General features: G+C 41.0%; 2 protein-coding genes across 2 annotated transcripts; both read right to left on the bottom strand.

Annotated features, from left to right (window-relative positions):
* Positions 1-5: 5 nt before the first annotated feature.
* Positions 6-8,020, bottom strand: slc38a7 (solute carrier family 38 member 7). The gene is made up of 12 exons (XM_070856141.1): positions 7,974-8,020; positions 6,353-6,841; positions 5,872-5,925; positions 4,905-5,049; positions 4,186-4,330; positions 4,003-4,101; positions 3,771-3,828; positions 3,542-3,656; positions 3,305-3,452; positions 2,806-3,005; positions 2,660-2,711; positions 6-2,350 (listed from the first exon to the last, which is right to left on the bottom strand). The coding sequence occupies exons 2-12, from the start codon at positions 6,605-6,607 to the stop codon at positions 2,248-2,250; spliced, it is 1,374 nt and encodes a 457-aa protein (XP_070712242.1). The 5' UTR covers positions 6,608-6,841; positions 7,974-8,020; the 3' UTR covers positions 6-2,247.
* A 534-nt stretch (positions 8,021-8,554) lies between these two features.
* LOC139199174 (aspartate aminotransferase, mitochondrial-like) lies at positions 8,555-18,535 on the bottom strand. The gene is made up of 10 exons (XM_070828202.1): positions 18,380-18,535; positions 13,720-13,876; positions 13,167-13,295; positions 13,015-13,074; positions 12,765-12,926; positions 12,340-12,444; positions 11,994-12,144; positions 11,193-11,358; positions 10,928-11,078; positions 8,555-9,917 (listed from the first exon to the last, which is right to left on the bottom strand). The coding sequence occupies exons 1-10, from the start codon at positions 18,460-18,462 to the stop codon at positions 9,795-9,797; spliced, it is 1,287 nt and encodes a 428-aa protein (XP_070684303.1). The 5' UTR covers positions 18,463-18,535; the 3' UTR covers positions 8,555-9,794.
* Between the last annotated feature and the right edge of the window lie 516 nt (positions 18,536-19,051).

Below are 19,051 nucleotides of genomic sequence, written 5' to 3'. Positions count from 1 at the left end.
CTGGATTGTCAGATTTATTCACATGCCTTGATTGTAGTTCATTTATTGGAATTTAACAGGTAGTTTAAAGTTAAAACTTGCCATGATTTTCATGTTTGCAAGTCCTCTTTCTGCGTGAGACAACAGGAACATGATTAACAAATGCCTTGGAAAAAAGTATACAAAATGTACATCCGTTGGCCTGAAAACACAGTAAATCAGTGACAGAAATGATGGATGCAGCTGACATTCACTCATGACCAGACAAACTGTCTGCAGCACCAAAAGCACAAGGCAAAAACAAAAATAATCGTAAAGTTGACACGAATGGTTCAACACCAAACCATCCACCAATCCACTTCTACCTGTTCATGGCTTGAAGGTCTTTGACCCAAAGAAGTCTCAAGTCTGATTGCCACTGAGTGGTGTAGTCTTCTCTTTTTGATGAAATCCAAACCATAAAAACTCTGAATTCCAACAGCGATCAGAAATTTTGATAAAATGAATATTATACATTCTTGTACTGATCTCAGACAGCATTACTGTTTTGGCTGTAGCTTCTTTCCCTTCCCCTTATTAAAATGATAAATGTATTTAGTCCGACAGTGTGACTAATACAATGTAATTGCTTTTCCAGAAAAAAAAAAAAAAAAATTCCCTTTCACTGTCACTGTCCCTCCATGTCCATAAATAAAGCACCTAATTTCTGGGCTTCATAAAATCCAAAAGGCTGTTAAGTCTTGAATCTCACTTGAATTGTGGATCCTAACATGTTTAAAGTATCTAAGAGAATTGGCTATGAAAGTGTAATTAAATGTAAAACCAGGGATTATATCCACTCAATTTAGTCTTGATTACCATGTCATTGTAAGCCTTTTAACATTTCCCTTATTTTACAAATGCTTCAGCTGCATTTACAGCTTGATTAAAAAAGTAATTTCATGAAATTAACTTAATTTGCAATCCAACTTAGTGATCTCTAACCATGTTATACATCATACTTCGTGTTTATTAGATAATGTCTTGAATATAGGGGTGTACAAAACAAAAGAAGGCTGACACACCACTCGTGTGTGTACTGATTCAAGTAGATAAAACCTCACACTTATGACAAGTTGGCGTCTCCCCAGTCAATCTGCCTGTTGCCTGCGCACCAAAACTAACTGAAATCTGTAGTCTACATCCATTTTTTGATACATTCACAAAGACTAGAGGTTAGGTTTCAAATCCTGAATGTGGTGGTGCTTCTCAACTTGGACACTTCTCATGAGTCCGGGGAGACAGCTGTAGTTTGCTGCCCGTCTGGAACATGAACATAACTTTGTATTTGTGCAGACTTGTCTTAAATGATTAAACCTCAAGACCAATTATAAAATCATCATCAATAGTACTTATGACTTTATAAAATATGTAAGAAAATATATAAGAAAACAAAAGCTAAAAAATAAATAACACTCATGACTTTATAAATGCATTTAACAATCTAATACATATAGTTTGCATTGCCCAAACAGTTGAAAACTCACTTTTTCCAACTCCTTTTGAGGTACTGACGAGAAATTAACGATTCAATAAGAGTTAAACTGCCCAGCCCTGCTGTTCACATACCACTCATTAATGATGCTGTGTCCTAGTGTGTGTGGAAATCTATCACTAAAACTTTACATTGGAGAAGACACAAAATTCTTAATTTTTGGATAAACTATTAAACAGCAGCAACATAAAGCCTGGACCTGACTTCTACCTGGGAACCACAGCGTGTCATTAATAAGAAACATTTACCTTGACATGCAAGTTAAAATACACAAATTGGTACAATTTCATTATTAAAATCAATTTGATTGTAAGACCTTTCTATACAAAGTCCTTCAGATCGTATAAATGGGACAGGAACGTGTCGCCTGTTCAGGGTCCAGGGACGGGGGAGGTCAGTTTGTGCCCCTGCGAAACAGCTAAACCATCAACAACTGTTTTCACTGCAAAGTTAAAAAAAATCAATAAACATGCAATTTAAACTTTAAAAACAAAAGGCAAAGTATCTGAAGTCACTTGGGATGTCTCTGACTACTACCTTCATGAGTAAAGAGCTGTGGAGCTTTAACTCAATATGGAGCAGGGACGTGACATGCTGTAGAGGTCTTGGTTTTTTTAAATGAGTGTCATGAGATGCTTCTCCCTCTTATCCAATAGTTCAGAATAGCAGCACAGGACTAAGCACGGCCATCCGTCTTCAATAACGCCTCCAACAAAAAAAAAAAAAAGTTCCTTTTAGCTGACGACGTCTTGATAGATGGAGTTGGTCGTGGTCAGGCCAAAGATGAAGGCGCCGATCGTAACCATGACAACACCAAAGACCACCAATCCATGCCAGCTGTGACAGAGACCAACAATGAAGAAATTCTTTATCAGCATAATAAGTTTACTCAAAAAAATACAACAAAAAGACAAACATTTTCTCCGGCAAGGAGACCAAAACAGTGGAGTTGGTGGAGACCAGAATAGAGCTAAAAGTAGAGAGACCCACCCACACAAGCACAACAACAGCATACAAACTCCCCACAGAGTCCCCCTGATTTGGCTAGATCTGAGGACAATGTTGACGTGCCACAAGCTACGACTTAACCAACTTAGAAAAATGCCAAAGAAACTGTAAGACAGCCGAAAGTAAGCAGCATCTCACCTCGGAGATCGGTTGTCCGTTTCCGACAGCTTGGCTTGCATCAAACACAGTCCTGTTGAGTTAAGAAGACATCGGACAGATATTACAGCGCGACCTTAAGACTGCGCAGAAATCTGAAACACTGCAAACAAAGAGGGATGCGTTACCTGGGAAGACAAAGATGAAGCAGGCTGCCAATCCTCCGATCAGTGAGATCACTCTACCAATATCTGGGATGAAGAGGGCGAGAACAAGGGTGACGACAAACCACACCAGCGTCTGCAGGATCCTCCTCCGCTGCTCACGGCGAACACACACCTCCACCTGCTCGCCTTGGAAACGCAGCCAAAGTCCTTCTATAACTGCCCTGGAGGGACACATGATTACACCAGACTGCAGTGAGGAAATGCTGCATTAACTACATCCTAAAATACTACAAGTGCTCATTTTTTTCTTTCGTTACTTCAAAATGAGTATTTATCACAGTATGCAACTGAGCTGAATCATTCTTCTATGTATAAGGTAACATGAGGCTACACACACATCGTTCTTTTAAGGCTCGTTCAATTTCAAAATCTCCATTACAAATCAGGTCAACAGTGACAGAGTGCTCACCAGGAAGACCAGAAGTAGGGAAATAAAAAGCCTATTTTCACTGTATCTTACCTGCCACAGAAGTGTAAAATGGGGTAGGAGGTGACGACGCAGATGACAATAAAGGCTCTTGCAATGGCGACGGCAATATCATCAGGAGGATACGACATCAGCACATCCTGACTGACACTGGAACCAAATGTCAGGAAGCCACAGACGCCTGATTAGACACAAAAACAAGCATTTAAGTATTTACATCCAGTCACACGCCAGCAGACTTGCAAACAAAACTACGCAATAGGACAATACCTGTTCCTGTGTACACAAAGAGACAGATTATCGTGCTGAGAGTGACCACAAATCCCCAAGGTTTGATCTCTTTTCTACTCATGCTGTTAAACACCGGCACGCAGCTGACATGGCACTGTAGAGAGATCAGGAGGAAGAAGATGAGGCAAAAATAATTCATCAATTATTAAACTCTGTTAAAAAAAAAAAAAAAAGGCATATAGTTTTATGATCTCAAATGATAAGATACCTGGAAACCAAAGCATATGGTGGGCATTGCATTGAAAACTGCAGTCCAGGAAGCAGAACTGTAACAAACACAACGATTTAGCAACTCAAGCCAAGCATGACGACGATGATGCAGATGTTTCTGCTTGAATGAGCAGGTGGACAATGCTACAATGATTAGCAAGACGGTTTGTTTTAGAGGCAATTAGCAGCATAAAGTAAGGGCGGTGCCGTCAAGTGTGTGCAGCGCTCACCTGGTGGGAACGTAGCTTGGAGTCAACTCTTTATCCGGCCAGATGTACTTAACAATGACCACAACGGTGACATACCAGGTTCCCATCACACTCAGTGCACTGCAGAGAACGACGACAACTTCTCAGACAAGATCATCAAGCAAGATAAAACTTTGTCTAATATGCTGACAGAGTTATTTGTACCTGGCATACTTCTGAAAGCCAATCTCTTTGGGAATGGAGAGAGGAAGAATAACCAGGACTGCAGTGACAACGATTGTAAATTTGCGGTTGGTGTACCAGAGGACACCGACTGTACCATCTGTTTCATGAGCCACTGCAGCCATCACTGGAACGAAGAACAAGAATTAGAAAAACAACTTTGAGAAGGACAGCGAGCGTGGGAATTAACTGTAAACTGCTGAGTACATGCAATAGATTTAACTGCACAAAATCACAACCACCACATTCATTCATTTTATAAATAAATAAATCAAAGTAAATAGGTGGAAGTTCACAGTCAATTTCCAGATAGAGGCACGAGTGAGATTTCTACGCTGTCAGCGTCTCAGTGGAAATTCAAGAGTGGGTCACATGAGGGTCACATTTACTGAGAGAAAAAGCTGAGTGGTGTCATCCTTGATGCTCTTTGCCCCTTCAATGATGGCACAGCCTTTTTTAAAAGGTCATTAACACTACTGCTGCTGCTGCTAGACACCTTCCTTTGCCTTTTGTTTGTCCTACATTCGAGTGATCTGTGCGCTTGAACAAAGTCCACGTGACTGAAGGAGGCGGAACAATAAGTAATGACAAAGCTAAACTCTAAGAAAAAGCATTTTTAGCCGTCAGAGGTTACAGAAAACATGAGCCAAGATCAAAGATCGTCTAACCAATCTGATGAAATGCGATTCACTGTCACTTACGGCGATCCAGCTGGTCTCCAATGACAATAAAGAAAGCAATACAAGTCCCAAAGGTGTAGACAGCAATGGCGACTTCACATAGGACTCCTGTGACTTTCCCACAAACGGCTCGGACAACTTCCTGATAGGTGCTTTCATTGCAGACCTGAAAAATAAAACAGAAAAAAAAAAAGTTAAAAAGTGAACACGGATTCAAGTGTGAGATAATGTATCAACATGATAAAGTTATCCAATTGAATTTGGGGAAACTGAGGCGTTGAGGGGATGCATCAGCTGAGCCAACAATGTTTTAGGAAACTGTGGCTTTTACATGAAGCTGAGTTGTTAAAAAGGATTAAAACGGTACAAAGAAAGCACTACTGAGCACTTTTAAAAACACCATCAGCGTCCTAGCGTGTCTTCTGATCAGCTATCCTTTTCATAGTTGTGTGCCCACGCTAGTTTAATTCTGTTTTTGACAGAATTTGACAATCTACTGCTGATGTGGCTTATGTGAGTTAAGATGTAGTTGTAACATGAGTTAGTCATCACTCATGAAGTCAGCCATTCTCATGATAGCACATGCTTCAAGACAAAGTTCAACCTACAGCTTAAGATGGCCGATTTTTGTATTTTAAATAAATATTCTGCAATTATTTCTGGGCTAAAATGAATACCATCTACAAAGCAAGTGTGGGGGACTACTATGAAGGTATCCAAGTGGCTGAGCCAAAAGTCTGAGCCATGAGGAAGTGAAAGTCTGAGCTTTTGTGCAATGTACTACATTTGATCAGAAATACAACCATAGAACCATGTTATTACTCAACGCTGCTCCAAATATTTCACCACCTCTGAAGGAAAAATACTCATGTGATAGAAAAGTAGTCAGATTTCAAAGGCGGCAGAACATGGTGAAGAAAATGAAAGAGAAACAAGTGCAACAGTGAGAGATGAAGTCAGAGTCTGATGGCTCTGATGGGACACAAACCTGGGAGCAGTAGCCCAGGATCACCAGTCCACTGATTATGAAGATCAGCATGAACTGAAACAAAGAGACAGGAAGCATCACATTGTAGTTCCTGATAATATTGTCTATAGGCAGTTTTGTGTTGGTCACAAGAATAAAATTCATTCAGACTGTCAGCAGTCATCACCTTAACACTCAGTGCAGAGTAATGTGGACGCCTGTGCATGTGTTGAAGCAAGGTTCAGTCTTAGATTAGAACATTTTAGTTTCTCTTAAATCTAAAAATAGTCGATTCTCTCAGTTACATTATTTAAGAGTACAAAGTGAGTCATTTTAAGACACCCCTTTGGCCTCTGCTAATGTCTGATTAGTATTTGTCATAATTTTTTACAATCTTAAATACTAAATAATGAATAGATATGCAGGTTTCACAGCATGTATCACACTGCAGTGGGGAGATAGAAGCAGGAAACAGTATTTTGTGCCTCACTGATCTCCTCACCAGCTGAAGCATCACTCCGGCAGTTACTCCTCCTGCCATACTGAAGGCTGCAGGGAAATTGAGTAGACCTGCTCCCAGTGCTGCGTTCACCACGATGAAGACAGCTCCCAAAGACGACACGCCCCCGCTCCTACTGCTGTCCGCCTCAGGATGCCGGACCGAGTCCACGCTGGGGCTCTGCAAGAGCCACGCCCGTTCTCCAGAGTCATTACTCCCAACTCCACCCCAGTCCTCAACATCAGTGTTAATCGCCATGACTCAACGGGGGCTGTAGTGCAGCCTGCCGAGTTTTATGCACCCCAGAAAATTAGTCTCCAACTCTCTGGATCCAAGCGAAGGAGAGGTAGATCAAAGTGACGGGATAAGGAATCACACAGTGGTAGTTAATATTGTATGTCCAGTGTCTTCAGCTCCACAACAGCCAGGAGGCAGCTGATGTTTCTCTGAGTTATCGCCAGTGTCAGTACAATGGTGGAGCCATTCAGCAACCTGTAATGAAATGTTTCATATAGAGATGCCTGCACTGGGACATAAGAAGTGGGCATGCACAGTACTGTCATCATATCAACAAAAATAAATAATGTAAGCTCTAAATAATGCAGTTCTTTGTCTTAGTGTTTAGAATATTGTGAACAAATATGAAGCACTGGAGTCATTTATAGTATAGCATTTATTCTCTGTATTCTTGGAAGATATGTTAGTTCCATAGCAAATAACTTCTTCCCCATTGGTGAATAAACTGTATTTCTGAATCAACAATTAACCTAAATAATTGTTATGTGAAAAGTCGAGGCGGTTTATCTTTTTCAAACATTTCTCATGTTATAGCCCACTTTTGTTATCCATTGTGGAACAGTAGGATGTTTACGAAACCTGATAACAACTGGTCTAAAGGGTCTCTGTGAGTATATTAAAAGGTTCCCTGTGGAGCTTATCTCCTACTAGCAAACACCCAAAGGAAGCAGTACCTCCACAGCATGACAGTGACGGCCTGATGCAGCACATTATCAGTTTTGCTGTGTGAGGAATGCATACCTTCACCTAAACTAGACCTTTTGAGTCAGACTCTTCACTTTAAATTTCACATGCGACTACTGCACACCAAGGACCTGCAGAGGAGACACACAGCCTCATGTGCATGTTCGTCAAGATACTTATTATAGAGCACATGTGGGGAAGGGTTAAGCCTTTCATACAAGCTGAATTAGGCAAAATAGAGGAAGTCGAAGTAAGGCAAATGTTACACTGAACAAGGGAATGTGCTGATGATGTCCAGCTGACCTCAATTTAATTTCACTGCTAGCTTATTACGCACAGACAAACCTTCAGCTGCCTGCAAGAAATACTGGTTGAATGCGACATCTTTTAATGTGTTAAGATGATTTATTTTATTTTCATTGACATAAAAACAGCATCTGTTAACGCAGGGAATCCTTTTGTTACTCTGTCCTACAACAGCGAGCTAGCAGACGTTACACCTAGCTGAAGTCAAAACACAAGTATGCTAATCTTTCACCAAACACTCCACGTTTAAATATCTCTACACCGTTTACATCCACTATAATATCGCCGTTTAGTGATGTGTAAAAACGGTAAAACGCTGATAATTGTGAAAACGTACCTTCCACGCAGAGCCGCCTCCACCTCAGGTAATGACTGAGAGTGTGTTTTGGCAGAAACGTACAGAGCAGAGGGGCATGTGACACCTTGTCACGTGACAAGTCTCCTTCCTGTTTGGAACTCTGGGTATTGTAGTTATCGGTCTCAATGCGACTTCTCAGGTGTAGAAGGCCAACACTTCATTTTAATAGGGGCACATTCATTATTTACTTAATGAATATACGTTTGAAAATGTAGCCTGCGGTTTTAAACATTCAATATAACCAGTGAAATGTCTGATAAACAACAGCCAAATGCCAGGCTGAGATATGAGTGGTAATGTTACTTTATCATTTGTAAGACTTTGTCAGTGATACATTACTGCACTTGAGTCTCAGATTGATAGTTATCAAGAACTTGTGTAATAACAGTTGCACTGATTTGACTAATCGCAAATTTGTTTGGGCATGTGCATCACTAATGCATAAGATTAGACCGAAGTGATTCTAAACTTAAGCTTTAAGACAAAAAAAGAATCATCATATTGTGTATGTTTAAGCATGGAAAGGTACTGGGAAAAACTGGGAAGAAAAGAACAGATCATTACGCTATAACCTTTTATTGTTTGTTCAATAAGGTAAACGACCACTGATCCATTATGACAGAATGCAAAACATGAAGGCAAAGTGCCACAGGTTTCAGATGTATGAGCAGACTGTGGGGCAAACCCCACACTTCTAAATGCCATTTGTGTCTTACAGTCATTGATGAACAGATTCATACACTGAACCACGATGCCCTGGTGACTGAGTGAGTAGCATGTGCATATTTCTTCATGAGCTGTCCAGCGTTCACCCCAACCAGGTACCCCACTCATCTTTATTAACCACAGAGACATTTGTACTTGTGCCAAATACAAATACTCCATTATGAAAATAAAATGTTAAAATGGGACATTCAATTTGGGGTTACGGTGGAATATGAAAATAAGTTCTCTATTGTGGAATTTATTGAAAGTACTGATCATTCTCTGGACTGAGTCTTTTTGGCTTGTGTGCTTCTTTGTATCGGGGGTTAAAATGGATCGGCTGAGAGAATGCTGCCCTGTGATAAAGTAGATTGAAACAAAAGACAGATTCACAAAACCTGCTGGAAAAGTACTGAATACAAGGAGATGGTTAAACAAATTCCAAAAGAGATAATGAGACTACATTACAGGATGCTTGATTAGTTCAGATGAACTACAGACTAGCCTGATAATGAACCGACTACCTGATTGACAAAAACAGTGTCAGTATAATACTGACAGTCAAACCGTGCCTTACATATACATAAAGTGCTACGACTCCACCAATAAAATTAAGAAAAAAAAAAACCCCACATTTTCTACAGACTTTCACATATCAACAGATCTCAACTTGGAAATAAAACAGATGCAGTCTGACATTACCCCGATGGTAGTTCCTTGATGTTTTATCGTGAGTGGGCCCACAGTAGATAAACAGCACACATTTAGGAGAACACTAATGCACAGCCAACAGTTGATTCCACATAATAAATAAGATAAGATGATCCATCAGTAGTGGGAGAAAACGTGTCTTTTACAGTTTGGCTGGGTAGCCTTTACAGTGAAATGTTAAAAACCAGAAACTAAACCATTTAACAGCAGCAACTGTTCAAAGATGCATTCATGATGAAATCCAATCAAGACAATGTCTAAATAGTACTAAATATTGAGCTCTTTTCTAAAAGGTGGAATGGAGGAGACAGAGAATTAGTAACGTTTAAAGCTCCTCTCCAACACTGCTGCTTTGATTTTGTTGCTCTCCCAACAGGAATCGCTCTACTTGGTGACAGTATGGATTCCCTGTGCCAGGTAGCCCACGTTCCCAGAGGACACGCCCGCCATGGAAATTCTTCCATCCTTGGTCATGTACACTGAAAACTCCTTTGTCAGGCGCTCAACCTGCAGGAAAAATGAATGAATACAGACAACTCAAAATCCATGTCAGCACTCAAACAAACATTCATACAGATTTGCTCTCCCATCGTATCTCGTACTGAAATCTACTAAAGCTGTCTGATCGACTTTTTAGACAGCATTACACTAGTCGTACCTACTAAAGATGAAAGAACAGACACATTTTTCTAAATCCTGGTAAGACTTTAGACCTTTTGCTTAATTATGGTTAAACATTTTGTTGTTTTGTTTTTTTTTTTATAATATGCGCTAGTAAAAGCATGTAGATGTTGAGCTGAACAGGCCCAGGAATAGAGCTCTGGAGAACTCCACGTCCTTTTTTGTACGTTCAGATTTGTAGTTACTGATCGACATAACGTGGCACTAGAAAAAGTCTACTAAGGTTGAAACTTTCCCACCGCCTGCGTTTGAGTGGATGACACTTATGAACTCAATGAGACAATGAGAGCAGCCTGTGCTGTGATGTGGTCAAAGTTGTGACTGGAAAACATCCTTTGAAAAACAGCCTTTTTAAGGATTTTAATCAAAATTGGGTTGTTTAATATGGGGCCATAATGTTTAATTAGTGAGGTTCTTTTTTTGAAGAGTGGCTTATTAAATGCAGTTTTCAGGGCCTGTGTGAAGCAGCCTGAGAGATGTGTTGATCTGCTGATATCAACGCTCAGCCTTGATCAGTGTCATCTGACACATTTCAGTTCAATCACAGAAACCTTTAAGAACTTACTTTATGTAATGTATGCATTGTGTGTGAGATGTGTAACATATAATTAGACTACATTTAAGTAGCTGTAGGTTACAAATATGCAAGAGAAATGGGTAAATTTTGGCATAAACAGCAACCTTGTCGGGGCCAGTAGTCCTCATGGGGACCAAAGGCCGGTCCGAATGAGCAAACATCATTTCTGATGTCCTAGTTAAAGTTAGGAGTACGGTGTGAACTGAGGTTAGCTTAAGGTTAGGTTTAGGCATGTTTCCCAAAGTGTGTGTGTGTATACCTGTTCTGGTTTGAGGCCTGTGAAGCAGAACATCCCAATCTGGTCGATAACATGCTGCCAGTTGTGGCTGGAGCCCTCCTTTTTCAGACCAGCCACCAACTGCTCTCTCATCTTAATGATGCGGTTGGCCATATCATGGACCTCCTTCAGCCTGGGATGGACGACAGCAGAGTAACACAGATCAAGAGACAGATTTTTGGAATACATTACATCTTGCAAAGTTATGTGCATATGACAAATGGAGACTTGAACCAGAAGTGCTCACCACAGCGAGTGCAGCTCTGGTGTGTTCAGAATGGTTGATGCAATTCTGGCGCCGTTCATTGGTGGGTTGGAGTAAATGGGCCTGATAAGGATCTTAAGTTGAGACTCCACTCGCTTTGCCTCATCTGCGTCTTTACAAACCACGGTGAAGCCTCCCACACGCTCACCTGTGAACATCAACATGCACATTGAGCATTTAATAAAGTGATTTACAGCGAGTCTGACCAATTAATTTCTGGGAAACAGGAAACCAAAAATCTGCTATAACTGTTGATTTAATGTTCAGTCAATTAACTCATATTCTGAGTCAACACCATAGAAGTATGTGTGCTTAGCAGTTAAGTGTAAATTAACTAGTTTGTCTCACATTATTTTTTATTTATAAGTGAAAGTGAATTGATTGATTGGATTTAGTCATATAACACCTACTAGTTTTTACCACTAGGTGGTGGTAAAACACAAGATACACTGAGACATGCAATCCATTATCCTGACTTCAATATTATAATCTGCAGCCTATGGGTATGTACAGCACAGTATTTCGCCTATTCTAATATTTTTTAAATTCAAATTAAATGAACTGTAATCTCAATAGATTCTGCAGTTTGGCCAAACTTATATCATCACTACTAACCAGATGTTAAAATGATTAGACCCTTTCCAACACTAGTTAGATTTACCATTAACATTTCTAATTTTTAACAAAATTAATGACATGTTTAATTTCATTTTTGTGCTGTAATCCAAATGTCATCTTTGCGATTACTTATTTAAGAGCAGCTTGTACTGAACTGTGACTGACCATAAAGTCCCATGTTCTTGGCGAAAGACTGGGACAGCAGGATATTGTGGCCCTGCTCAATGAAGTAACGCACAGCCCAGGCATCACGATCGATGTCTCCACTGGCGAAGCCCTGATATGCCATGTCGAAGAATACGAGCAGGTTCCTTTTCTATAGGGTGAAAAACAAAGAAGGACGACACAGGAAAGAGTCGCAGACAGAGACAACCAGTTAATAATGTTTCAGGTGATAATAGCTAGATAAAGTATGTTGCTGCATTGAAATGAAAGAAAATGTGTGCTGGTATTTTATCAAAATGTAGCTGCAAATGTTTCACAGACCTTTATTGAGATGCTGTGTACTCACCTTCACAATATCAGACATCTCCTTCCACTGCTCAGGCTTGGGGTCCACACCAGTAGGGTTGTGAGCACAGGCGTGCAACAAGATCACACTCTGCTCTGGGATTTTCTGTGGCATAAAAAAGGTTTTTATTTGTCAACTTACAATACGATATATAGTGCAGACTCTTTTAGTTGACAGCGTTTCCACTGCAGCACTAACTTCAGACACGTGATCTTTATTAAACTGAAACCACCATTCTACAAAAAAAATGACAAAAATGGAGTTATCAAACTGGATTTAATAATCAAAATATTTTTCCGATGGAATATGCAGTCAGACAACGCGTAAGGGCTGATTGTTGGAAAAAATTGTTTTAAATAAATATAATAATCGGCTTCAACCACATCCTGTGCCCTCTCCAGTCTAGTGCATCATTAATATCTTACAGAGATATCCTCCAGAGCTCCTTTGAAGTCAAAGCCGCAGGTGGAAGGGTCATAGTATCTGTATGCTTTGAGCTGCATGCCAGCGTCTCTGAAGATGGGTGTGTGGTTTCCCCAAGAGGGTTTGGGCAGGTACACATCACGAGTACCACCATGGAATCGAGACTGTGAAAAAAGGAAAGACCTGGTTAGACAACCAGTCTGAGCTAAACAGACATTTGCTGCAGAGTGACCAACAACAAGAGGACCTCACCAAAAAGTTGGCTCCAATACGCAGAGATCCAGTTCCTGAGATGGTCTGGACAGTGATGCTCTGTTGGGAGAAGAAAATTGGTACCATGATTTGGACTTTAACTGTCAGAACCAGTTCATTTAGTTCGGAGAAGTTAACACGTCCCAACTTACCCTGCCGCTCCTCAAGACCTCATTATCATTACCAAGAGCAAGTTGGGAGCAGGCCTTGGTAAACTCTCCCAAACCACCAATTCCAAGGTACTCCTTATCCAGCTGTTTGGCTGCAATAAGAGCCTCTGCCTGGAGGGAGAGTGTGAAAATGAAAAGATATAAAACACAGTTCCTACTAATCTTCTGTTTTGTGCATAAAATCCATGATTTAGTTAAGATTTTGTCAGACAAATGCATGCACACTTCCTTATGGTGATAAGGCAAATTGTCCTTATTATTATTTAACTCCGTGGATGCTAAAATGTTAAACAGGAATACAGAGGCTAAGCTCAGGATGACAAAGCAAGAATGTGCCAATGAGAAAGATCCTGACCTGTAACAACCCTTCAAACACCTGATAAAAATGCAACCAACTGCCCAAGTGACCCCTTCTATTTACAAAGGACAGTCTGATAAGAAATGGCGACTCAAGGATATCATTTCTTTCCTCTCTCAAAGGGAAAACACAGAGAAGCATAAGTGGATTCGCTGGGGGGTCTGGTGACTGTTATACCTTGCGGACACAGCTGAGGACAAAGGGCTTGCCCTGGTCATCCCTGTAGGCTCCCACTCCCAGGTTCATCTTCTTAGGGTTGGAGTCCTTCTTGAAGGCCTCACTCACCCCCAGGATGGGATCGGGGGGACCCATTGCCACTCCACCCCACCATGAGCTGCAAACAAATCAGGTGAATAGTGACGTGGGTGGCAAACACTCAAGAGAGCCGGGAATCCGCTGACAAAAGTTCATCTGTGCGTACTGCACTGAAAAACACCTATTTGCCTCATAAACAGAAACACTAATACTAATAATGTGCTGCTTCTTAAGTTTACATGGCCTTGTGTGACACTAGTCATGCCGATGTGATGATCGTATTAGCCATTAGCCTCTTGTAACACACTGTGGTCCTAATGCTTAAGCTTAACTCTTTGTGTGACCTGAGGATACCACACTGCCGCAGGGACACATGAACGACACGTGCTCAGTGGGCACAAGTTTCATGGAGCAAACATTATAATCCATTCAAAAGTCCAAAGTCCATAAACAAGGCCAATAGTTAATCTGGATCTAATACACAAAATCTCTTGCTTGTTGACCAAGTCACTATTCCCACCATATTTAACACTCAATAAGAAATTTCTATTCAAGAAAAATATTTTTTGAGGGATCTAATGTAATGTGTCAACCTTGTCATCAGGCTCCAGGACTGTGTGTCTGACATGGTGGTCTGCAGCACAGGGACCCCACAGGGGACAGTACTCTCCCCCTTCCTCTTCACCCTGTACACCTCGGACTTCAGCTACAACTCTGGGAGCTGTCACCTCCAGAAGTTCTCCGATGACACAGGCATCGTAGGGTGTGTGTCAGAGGGGGACGAACAGGAGTACCGGGAGGTCGTCTGCAGCTTCGTCGACTGGTGTGAGCTAAACCATCTTCAGCTCAACACCAGCAAGACAAAGGAGATGGTGATTGACTTCCGCAGGAAGACATCCCAGACTGCGCCGGTGAACATCCAGGGACTGGACATTGAGAGGGTGGAGACCCTCAAATACCTGGGTGTTCACCTCAACAACAAACTGGACTGGTCTCACAACACAGACGTCCTGTACAAGAAGGGCCAAAATCGTCTCCACCTGCTGAGGAGACTGAGGTCCTTTGGAGTGTGCAGGACTCTGCTCAGGACTTTTTATGACTCTGTGGTGGCGTCTGCAGTCCTCTATGCAGTGGTCTGCTGGGGAGGAGGGAGCACGGAGAGGGACAGAAAGAGACTGAACAGGCTGGTCAGGAGGGCCGCTTCTGTCCTGGACTGCTCCCTGGACTCCATAGAGGAGGTGTGTGAGAGGAGGACACTAACAAAACTCAAGTCCATCATGGACAACCCCTCTCACCCCCTGCATGAGACTGTGGGGGCCCTCAGCAGCCACCCTGCAAGAAGGAACGCTACCGCAGGTCATTCCTCCCATCAGCCATCACTCTTTAACACCAGCATCACTGGCTGATGTTAATACACTGTTTTCCATCCATGTCATTCCATTCCTTCATTCCTGTCCATACCTGTACATTTCTGAACCAAAGTGTAAATATCCCATAGTGTAAATATTTATTTCATCACAGCCATATATTTATATTTATTTTGCTATTGGTATTTTTTTCTTCTACTATTGCTTCTTTTCACTCTCCCTGTTCTATTGTTGCTGCTGTAACATGAGAATTTCCCCCTATGGGGGATCAAATAAAGAAAAGTCTAAAGTCTTGTCTTTGAATGGTCTAAAAATGTCCTGTGTTTAAATACTGCTCTCTGCTAGCATACATACGCATTTACTTTCAAGTAAATGCTAAAATATTTTCATGAACAAACAAAATCACCTATCATATTTTTGGAAATTACTGATCTGGGATTTTAATAGATCCCTTGTAAGAATATTGAGGTTACACTTGCACAAACACATGTGTGAGTTAAGCCAAAGGTGCAAGTAGACAGGAGTTAAAGACAGCACGTGCTGCATATCGAATGTCAAAAGGTCACACGCTCTGACCTCAGCCTGACACAGTCTACAGCTCATCGTGCTCATGATAGTGGTGGAGGCTGCATACATGTGTTAGATATACTACGATTTATTTACAACATACAGTAGTAAAATTTAAGCATGACTACAAACATAAAGCCTTGTATAAAGTCACAGTGACCACTCAAATGGTTCTTTTCAACTCAGGTCCATCCATTTCCCTCTATAATGAAAAAATTATTTTAGTACTTAGTGAAAGTTGAAAGGGGATGGATCGGGCAAAACATCTTAAATATAAGTAACATCGACACAGATCTTTCAGGTAGTGTCTCTCTCAAAAAGAAAACAGTGGTATTAACCACTGCAGTTTTGGCCAACTAAGCCAAGCCAAATGTAGTTATTATCTCTACAAGCATTAATTAAGGAGTACATTATTCTACACGGAATACATTTTATAGTATGCAACTACTGTACCGCTCAAATTTAATGTCTATATTCAGTAATAGGGGATTGCACAGTTCCAAAGTGTAGATAAATACGATTAAAGAGATGCATACAAGTATCTAGTATATAACTGCTCACGCAACTATGACAGATTACTTGATACCATTAGTGTGTTACAGGCCCATAACAACCAGTGCATTGTGGACTGCTTTGTGGCTGTGGCTGTTTTGGCTACTGTGTCATAATAGATTGCGACTAAAATAATAATTGTCTTATCACTGTAACCTTTTGTACTTTAGATGAATAAATTCAATGCATTGTCACACATCTACCTGAAAAGAGACTTGCATGCTGCAACCATCACTGCACTGCTGCTTGCATATTGTCTCAGGTTTCTTCTACTTTGTATACACGCTACAAAGTTTGCAGCTAAATTTAGGACTGAACACTTTGTAAAGGGCAAGAGTCTAAGATCATACTAGTTTATTAAACAGTGACTCCAGTTCACATCGTTTGGCTTTGAAGCAATGAACATGTTTGTCAGTGAACAGGTTCAAAGAATATTGTATGTGTTGAGTGAAACCCCACTTTGTGAAGCTTATGATGTTCAAACTGTGTCAGATGTGTATTAATTTCAATGTATTTTAGAGGCTGTGGTTTATGGTGCTCTTGCATTATTGCTGATATCTAATCTTAAACTTCAAAAGCATATAGTATCATTGCAATAGAATAATTCATAATTTCAGTCATTACATAAGTGCAATGAACTATCGTGAGCAGTTAACTGAGTGGAGTTAACACTGTAAGTATATAGATGTCAGAACATAAATCAGGCAAACAAATAATAAACATGTTTGAGTGAAGTACATGTAGTTTTACTTTCAGCACTGCATAGTATTGTACAATTGAGAACGAGAGCAGGTATAATGCTGTAAGGGGTAAATAGTCGTATTGTGCTTGCAGTGTGCATGTACACAGAACCTTTGCACAGCTGAACTTCAGCATTTACATAAACATCAGAGTGACTGACAGATAATCTATGATCAATAGACCAAAGGCCTTTTTGGCAGGTATAGAGACGGACTGATGGGCAGTAAGGAGTGAACCTTCCTCACCAACTGCTCTTGATAACAGCGTCTCACATGAAATAAAAAAAACACTTGTTTGAAGGGGTGGTTAGTGGGCATCCTGTTGTCATTAATGTATTCGTTGCAAATCGACTAATGCACCTGAACGTGAGACGGAGTCTGACACACACAGACAGACAGAAACATGATAGCTAGCAGGCTAGCAAAGCGAAACCCAACGTTAAACTTGATTAGAAAGAAATAGAGACTGCATAAAGACACAGAGACGCATAAAAAAGTCCCGATGCCCCTGTCTACATATGCAAAGAATGAACACAATTTATTTTAAAAGGTAATAAAAGCTCAGATGTGAATGTAAACGAGTTTGCCCTCCAAGCAGGCCGTGTAAGGACACAAGCCGCTGCATCTTGGCTAGAAATTAGCCAATCAGCGATCGAAGGCGAGGCATACGACAAGTCGCTAGGCTCAAACTGTGCGTGGGATTTGACAGCAGAAACCATCACGACCGTCTACATCTTTAAGAAAAGTTGCTCTTAAAGCCAAAACAAAGTAAAATCCCAGCCGGCCTAGACGACACATTAGTATTAACAAGTTATTTGTAACAGACCAATTATAACTGGGCTGTTATTTTCACCTAGTTACACACCGTCGACCGCTTCACGAAAACTTATGCCGCTGACACACCAACGTGACTTTCACTAGTAGCGAGCTTCACTGATAGCAGCACCAAGTTCACCTCGAAGGTCAACGTGGTGCAAACTCAATTAAGAGATCTAGTACACCATGTGGTGACCTACGAGGTTACGAGTCATAAAAACCGCAGTCTGTCTCGGTAACTTAGCTAAGCTACATGTGAGCATTAACAGCGCTCCATGCTAACACCGCACAGCGCATTGGGGCCTGTTCAACCCATTTGACCCGTTTGTTATGTTAGACAGCTAGTACGGCTAAATTAATCACAGAGCAGCTAAGTTTCTACATGTATTTAATGGCTGACAGACACGTTAACTTTAAAATAACGGTCGGTCAACCTAGCTATGAAGCTATTATGACTGCGCATAGCTGCATGCTAGTCAGACACCTGTATCTAAATGTCTGTGTGTCCCGCAGTGCTGTTACCTTATTATTGCTGTTTACCTGTTGCGGGTGGACAGAACTCCCAGGGACGGGGAAATGTTCCCCAGACAGAAGATAACCTTGTTTGACTTAAGCAGAGCCATCGTTGAGCTGCGCTTGGGAGCAGAGCCTAGCAAGATGTGGACGGAGCTGAAGGGCAGGCAAGACCACGACGCTACGCACACAGTACGCGCTGACGTCAGAACGGTTAATGGTACAGTTTACGTGCAGTCCACGATCTGCGCACGTGCTGCAGGACAGAGACTATAATCTGACTGGATCCTCTCACTGTGTCCCTGTGGAGAAGGCAGCAAAGGAGGGGAAGCCACACACTTAAGGAAGAAAAAAAAACACGTAACTTCTGTGCAATCTATATATTTAAGAATATTAACTTCTACAGGATAAAAACAATCTGATTGATGCAGTGGAGGCCAAGTCACCCAGTTTACCTGCTCAGTCAGTATTAAAAGAGTCCATAGAGGCCATTCATAGCCAAAAATGACCTCCAACATGATTCCATATGTCCAGAGAAAATACATGGTTGAAGTTACACAGGTGGTAATAATCTTATATTAAAAACAAAGGAATGTATGTAACCATATCTCAAAGCCATTTCCAACATAAGGGTCAGTTGGAAAATATCAATCTACAATAGATATCCCATTATTAAATACGTACAAATAAATGTAGAAT

This window comes from Pempheris klunzingeri, chromosome 1, assembly GCF_042242105.1.
Source record: "Pempheris klunzingeri isolate RE-2024b chromosome 1, fPemKlu1.hap1, whole genome shotgun sequence".
Lineage (NCBI taxonomy): Eukaryota > Metazoa > Chordata > Actinopteri > Acropomatiformes > Pempheridae > Pempheris > Pempheris klunzingeri.
Note: the sequence above shows the minus strand (reverse complement) of the source record. Positions and strands in the feature narration are given on the sequence as shown.

Excerpts from the sequence above, each read along its gene's own strand:
- slc38a7 (XM_070856141.1), bottom strand. The coding sequence starts at position 6,607 with ATGGCGATTAACACTGATGTTGAGGACTGGGGTGGAGTTGGGAGTAAT. Across the intron at positions 3,829-4,002 it reads CCAAGCTACGTTCCCACCAG|TTCTGCTTCCTGGACTGCAG; the intron begins GTGAGCGCTGCA and ends TGTTTGTTACAG. Across the intron at positions 3,657-3,770 it reads CCATATGCTTTGGTTTCCAG|TGCCATGTCAGCTGCGTGCC; the intron begins GTATCTTATCAT and ends ATCTCTCTACAG.
- LOC139199174 (XM_070828202.1), bottom strand. The coding sequence starts at position 18,462 with ATGGCTCTGCTTAAGTCAAACAAGGTTATCTTCTGTCTGGGGAACATT. Across the intron at positions 13,877-18,379 it reads GTTCTGTCCACCCGCAACAG|CTCATGGTGGGGTGGAGTGG; the intron begins GTAAACAGCAAT and ends ATTTGTTTGCAG. Across the intron at positions 12,145-12,339 it reads AGATGTCTGATATTGTGAAG|AAAAGGAACCTGCTCGTATT; the intron begins GTGAGTACACAG and ends TTCACCCTATAG.